A 7,020-nucleotide genomic window follows, 5' to 3' on the forward strand; every position below is an offset into this window, starting at 1 on the left:
CCTCCCTGGCCTTGCAGACCAAGCCCCGCCTACGGAAGCGATTATCACCCACCGGTGTCTAGCGGGGCCGGGGCCCGGGGGCCCTGGTTTTCCCACCCTGGCCTTTGATCTTCCCTCTCCTGTACCCTCCCGCCCCGCCCTCGGCCCTGGGAACGGTATAATAGTGAAGGGGTCCCCGAGCAGCTGGCAGGATGACCACCCCGTCTATACCACGATGGCAACAACGGCACCCAACCAGCTCCAGTTTGGGGAGAGCCCCCAGTATCCTCCTTACCTGCCCAGCTATCCCGGGAGTGCTTACCTCCCTCCCCCAAGCCCTGGGGACACCCCCTGCCAGCCGCCCCCCTCGGGCTCCGGCCCAGACCTGCGACCCTCGGCGGCGGCGGCTGCCTATGAGGGCTACCCGGGGTCTGGGCCCGGGCCAGCCTCACTGCTTCCAGTCAGCCTGGCACCTCCAGGGCCGCAGCTCAAAGGTCAGCCAGCCCCGTCAGGGTCGGGGTCGGGGTCGCAGCGCAGAAAGAGAACGTCCTTCAGTCCCGAGCAGCTGCAGCTGCTGGAATTGGTGTTTCGACGGACCATGTACCCGGACATCACCTTGCGGGAACGCCTGGCCGCCCTCACCAGGCTTCCTGAATCCAGAATCCAGGTGATGATGAGCTCGGCGGAGCAAGGGAGGGCTGGGGCGGGGCAGGTGGGGAGGAGAGGGCGCTTGAGGGAAGGGGAGGGTGCTACAAGCTCCTAGAAGCTTCTGCCTGCCCTCCACCCCCACTATGCCAAAGTTCTTTCCTGCCTCAAACTCCTCTTCGCACATTTCTCTCCTGTATCCCAATTATCTCTGTCTGGATATATCTATTCCTCTGCTTCCCTTAGAGTGAAAACATCTTGAAAGCAGGAACTGTATCTATTTTTGTATCCTCAGTTCCTAGCGTAGTAACTTGTCTTTTTTTTTTTTTTGGAGGGTGGGGGCGGAAGGAAGAAGTTGGTTCAAAACCGGTGATTTCATCAGCGTGAGGGAATTCCCGCAGAGAACACTAACTCCACCAATGCAAATCAGGGACCCCTCCTGTAACTTTCTAGGCTCGTAGATGAAGGGCAGGAAAGGCCCTCAGAAGCTACCTAGTGCACCCTTCGTTTTACACATGAAGAAACTGAGGCCCAGTGAATTGACTTGCCCTGTGCACTGAGAGAGTAAGCACCAGAGATATTGGGTATCTGTAACCCCTAGGTGCCTGGCGTTAGTGTTATTCATAAATGATTAGATGATTGTGCAGACACAAAAAGGTCCAGTGATTTGCCTATGTTCACTCTAGGTGTCAGATTCACTATGCCAGGCAGCCTCTCACACCTTAATGTCTGTTGAATCGAACTGAATTTTATTTAAATCACTTCTATCAATCCGCAGGCCTTTAAGTGCCTGCTTTATGTCTACCACTGACCTAAGAGCTTGTGGTGAGTGAGGGTCAGGGTTCTCCTGATGTTAGAAGAGGTATAAGACGGTTTCTCTCGGAGGGATCAGTACCTTTGTTAGTAACACAAGAAGGGTCAAGACCATCAATAAATGTGGAAATTTGCTTGGTCCTTAAAGGTATTCTTAAATTCTGATACTTCTTTAGGACAGAGAAAAGAGGTTAAGAAAGTTCTAGTAGCCGATGCCCACTTGTGATCAATGAAATAAGCACTTATGAAGGGCCTACTTGTACTAAGCTTTGGGGACAAAAAAACCAAAAGAAAAACCAGTTTCTGCCCTCAAGGAGTTTATGGTGCAGATAGGGAATGCCAAAAGGACTAAGGCATACATGCAGGTTTATACAAAATAGATAAAAAGTGATTTTTGAAGAGAAGGTTCAGAAAGAACCTCCTGTAAGGTGAAATCTGAGCTAAGCTGTGAAGGAAACCAGGTTTGTTGAGAGATGGGTGAGGAAGGAGTGCAAAGATGGGAAAGTGAAAAATAAAATACACTATTTGAAGGGGAGTGGGGAATAAAGGAAAAGAGAACAGGCCTTTATATAGCACTTAGTATGTGCCAGGCATTTGACAAATATCCCATTTGATCCTTACAATCATGCAAGGTAGGTGCTATCACGATTCCCATTTTACAGTTAAGGAAACTGACACAGACAGGAGTTAAATGACTTTGCCCAGGGTCACACAGCTAGTAAATGTCTAAGCCTGAATTTAAGCTCCGGTCTTCCTGACTCCAAGGCAAGTACTACTCTCCACTGTGTCACTAGCAATCTCTATTGCCTCCTATTTGAGAAATAAAAGGCCAATTTTTCTGTGTACACCCAGTGTGAGGAGAGGGGAGCAATGTGCAACCGGACTGGAAAGTTAGCTTGGACACACTTGTTAAAAATTCGCAGGAAAAAGGTTGGGAAAATTGCCCCAGAAAGACCTCCCATTGTACACAACTGAGTGTCTGGTTCTGGTTCTTCAGAATGTAATGGTTTGGTGTAAACTCCAGGGCTTTGGGAGAGATTTCCAGGCTGGGGGGTCCATACAAATGTGTGTAAGAATAGGGCATTTGGGTACTTCTAGTTAGTTCCCGGGCTATCTCAAATGGGGAAGTGCTAAGTGGGGTATAATGGAAAAATCACTGAAATTCATCTGGAGTCAAAGAGACTGGTTAGGTGACCACAGGCAAGTCATTTAATGCCAATCAATCAATTAAGTATTTTTAAAACACTTACTTATGTCTGTGCTGAGAATGAAACAATCTCTATTTGTAATGAACTAACATTCTAATGGGAAAAGTATATATTTTTAAAGCATAAGTATAAAGTTAATAAATACATATACATATATTTACTAGGCTAATATGTAAAATATTATGTAGCAGAAAATGAGAATCAGATACATGTACACTGCTTTGCAAACCTTAAGGTACTATATAAATGCTATTATTAAGTATAAAGTTAATACCTATATTATACATAATGCTCTGAGCCTTAGCTTCCTTATCAGTAAAATAAAAAACATAGTATCTGTATTATTTTCTTTATAGTGTTCTTGTATGGCAAGAACCTTACAGCGCTATAGAAATGTGAGCTAATTTATAAAATGCCCCTTTGTGATTAGGGCCTATCATATTTTTTCTCAGTTAACTAAATTCAATTGAACAAACATTTCTACTATGTGTAATTTTTCTATTTACCCATTTGAAGTAACTAAGATCTCAAGACAAAGTCAATTCGGTCTAAGATATTTTTCAGCGCTTAATATGTGCCGTGAACTGCAATTAGAAATAAGGTTATTAGGGGTGGCTAGGTGGTGCAGTGGATTAAGCACTGGCCCTGGATTCAGGAGTACCTGAGTTCAAATCTGGCCTCAGACATGACACTTACTAGCTGTGTGACCCTGGGCAAGTCACTTAACCCCCATTGCCCTGCCAAAAAAAAAAAAAAAGAAAGGTTATTACAAAGACAAAATTGTTCCTGTGTTTTTAGTGGTTTTGTGTGTGTGGCTGGGGGAAGGTGGCATGGGAACTTGGGGAACATGTATGCCAATGAACTCTTGCCATAGCAGACACCTTTAGACACCCAATATTTCCATTAAAGAAAAAATAGTTATTAAGTGTCTATTAAACCATTACTAGGTCCGTATCCAAAAAGAGATTAAAAAAAAAGGAAAAGGACCTATATGTACAAAAATATTTATAGAAGCTCTTTTCTGGTGGCAAAGAATTGGAAATTGAGGGGCTGCTCATCACTTGGGGAATGGCTGAACAAATGTGATGTGTGATTATGTTGAAATACTATTGTGCTATGAGAAATGATGAGGATACTCTCATAAAAACTTGGACTTACATGAGCTGATGCAAAGTGAAATGTACTGTGTACAAAGTAATAGCAATATTGTAAGATGATGAGCTGTGAGTGACTTGGCTTTTCTCAGCAATACAATGATTCAAGACAACTCTGAACATGTGATGAAAAATGCCATCCATCTCCAGAGAAAGAACTGATGATTTCTGAGTACAAATTGAAGCCATATTTTTAAAAATCTTATTTTTCGTGATTTTTTTTGTCTATGCTTTCTTTCACATGACTAATATGGAAATGTTTTGCATGACAACATATGAATATGCTACATTGAATTGCTTGTCTTCTCAATGGGGGTGGGGAGGAGGAAGGGACAGAATTTGAAAATCCAAGTTTTAAAGACAAATGTTAAAAATTGTTTTTACATGTAATTGGGGGGAAATAAAATAATAAATAAAAAATTAAGGAAACAAGTGGCTATTATGTATAAATTACACATCGTGACTTGGTTGAGAGAAAAAAGTAGATATGACCACATTGTATTTTCAAAGGAGTCAGAAAGACCTTACCTAATGGGGGAGATAGCATTCTATTTGGAACCTTAAAGGAGTGAAGGGAATCCAATTAAAGAAGGAAAACTAAAATACAGAGTAGACTGGACAAGGAAAGATTATAGGATAAGAATAGGGAGTGTGATAGAAGGAGAAGAAATGGTATATTTTGGTTGGAGTATGGAGTATGTGTGTAGGCAAGAGAACTGTATGAAATAAGGTCGGAATAGATTTTAGAAAGAGCTGGATCATAAAGGGTTTTGAGTGCCAGGCTGAATTTATACTTAATTTGGTAGGCAGTTGGGAATCAATAGAGGTTTTTGAGTGACAGGACTAGAATCATGCATTGGGAAGGTTCATTGGGGCATCAACAATGTAAAGGATGGACTGGATCAGGAATAGGCTGGAGGCAAGACAAATAGTTAGGCCAGAGATGATGGGAAGTTCTGAACCCTAAGGGTGCTTGTGGTAGGAAGTGCAAGGGTGGGGAAGATATTTCGGGAAGCAGGATCTAGAAGCTAAGGCCTCACCACTTTAAATGGGTATGGGCTGTAAAGAGGGAGAAGCCAAAGAGATCTTAAGATGTGAACTCAGGTGATTGGCCACAGGTGGTATCAATACAAATAGTATGGGGAAGAGGAAGAAGAGGAAGAGCAGGAAGGGGAAAAGGAGGAAGAACAGGAGGAGGATATGGAAGAGGAGGAAATGGAAAAGGAAGAGGAGAAGCAAGAGCAGGAGAAATAAAAAAGGAGGAGGAAGAAGAGGAGGGAAGAGTAAGACAAACAGGAGGAAGAAGAGGACGGGAAGGTTTGGGGGAAGGTAATTTTTTTTATGCATTAAGTTTAAGGTATTGGATGGACAACTAGGGGGAAACTTTTAACAGGCAGCTGGAAATGCTACAACTGGAGTTCTGGACAGAGTTTAAGGAGGGAGATAATAGTTTTGGGGGGTCATTTGCGTATCAGTGATAACTGAACCTTGTCAAGAAATGGCATCTCCAAAAGAGAGAGATGATAAAAAGGGCAAATGAGAAGAGAACCCAGGGCAGATGTTGTCTTTTCAGATGCTGTGATAGTATGTTTATTGTATTTGTATATAAAAAGCTTTTGGGGAAAAGTTTGATGTTAGCTTTAATTGTAAAAGCACCTTCTGAAAAATGTGACACAATTTTACCTCTACAAAAGTACTTTTTGCATAAATGATCTCTCACCTTATGCTCAGAATACTGCTGTAAGATACAGAAATACAGGTATTACACTTAACTGGCAGTTGAAGAAACTGAAGCAGAATATAGTTGTGACATCCCCAGTCAGCTGATGGGTACCCAGTTCTTTCCATTGACTTTATTTATTGAGTTTTGATCATCACACAGTAGTAGTAAAAACTTGGATCAAATGCAAATTTTTCTTCATCTTCTTCTAGGTCTGGTTCCAGAACAGACGTGCCAAATCCCGTCGGCAGAGAGGGAAATCCTATAATCCCTCAGCAGGACCAGAGCTTTTCCTCAACCACCCTCCTCTTGGAAGTGAAGGGGAGCATTTGGTTCCCTTGCTACCTCTTGAGGTAGATGTGAACTGCCTGGCTGATCCAAGCAGGGGTGGAGTTGGGCTCTCTGCCCCCAATAGTCAAGGACAAAGTTTTGGAACCTTTTCTCCTATATCTGAAAACACTGGTTCAAAGCTGGACTTATGGGAGGAGCGTATTTTATCTACCTTCAGCAACTCTTGACCAAGATACCAGGAAAATCTTGGCCTATGATCTCAGACAGGTACAATGGACTACAGCCATGGATCAAGAGACCTATCAAAAGTTTCACCTATTCTTTCTTGCCTATACGTTAAAGCCACTGGGCTTATGTCTTAGTTTTTAGTTCGAACTAGTGCTCTTGGTTCTGTCTCTTCTCAACTATCAACTTTTTTTTTTTTTTGGTGAGGCAATTGGGGTTAAGTGACTTGCCTAGGGTCACACAGCTAGTAACTGTCAAGTGTCTGAGGTCAAATTTGAACTCAGGACCTCCTGAATCCAGGGTTGGTGCTCTATCCACTGTGCCACCTAGCTGCCCCTCAACTATCAATTCTTAATCATGTCTTCATGTTTTTCTATATATTAGGACTTCATTTACTCAACCTTTACAAACCAAACTTGCATATCCCAGGCACAGCCTTTCTTCTCCTTGCCAAATCTATACTTTTATCTATTTACACAATACTTCCAATTGGACCTTTGAAGTTCATTGACTTCTCATCCTTGTTTCATTTGTAGTGAAACAAAGTAGATAAGTGTGCTGGAATTAAAAGGAAAGTCTGGTTTCAAATCCCATGGCTATGGTGGACAAGTCAAAATCAAAATGTTAATATCTAGAGTACCTACCTCACAGGGGTGTTGTGAGGGTCAAATAAGATCACATATGTAAAATGCTATGTAAACTTAACATGCTAGGATAAGGATCAGCTACTATTATTACTGATTTAAACTTCTCCATTGCCATCACTAGCATTTAATCTTACTGTCCCTCAAAGTCTTGGTGTCTGTCTTCTTTGTAAATCACTCCTCCTGCACTATCTGCAGATCTTGTTTTTTTCTGGATTTAGTCCCTCCTCTCTCTATTCACAATCACAGCCATAGTCCAGGCTGTAATCCCTTGGTGCCCTGACCACCTCCTTGCCTCTGGCTTTTTTGCTGTTATCTTAGTTTGTGTCACTCCAGGCTGC

The 7,020-nt window shown here is 42.5% G+C and overlaps 1 protein-coding gene across 1 annotated transcript; it reads left to right on the forward strand.

Annotated features, from left to right (window-relative positions):
- Nucleotides 1-214: 214 nt before the first annotated feature.
- Nucleotides 215-6,037, forward strand: MIXL1 (Mix paired-like homeobox). Its single transcript, XM_044003180.1, has 2 exons — nt 215-646; nt 5,732-6,037. The coding sequence occupies exons 1-2, from the start codon at nt 215-217 to the stop codon at nt 6,035-6,037; spliced, it is 738 nt and encodes a 245-aa protein (XP_043859115.1).
- The last annotated feature ends 983 nt before the right edge of the window (nt 6,038-7,020 follow it).

Source organism: Dromiciops gliroides, chromosome 4, assembly GCF_019393635.1.
Source record: "Dromiciops gliroides isolate mDroGli1 chromosome 4, mDroGli1.pri, whole genome shotgun sequence".
NCBI classification, from domain to species: domain Eukaryota; kingdom Metazoa; phylum Chordata; class Mammalia; order Microbiotheria; family Microbiotheriidae; genus Dromiciops; species Dromiciops gliroides.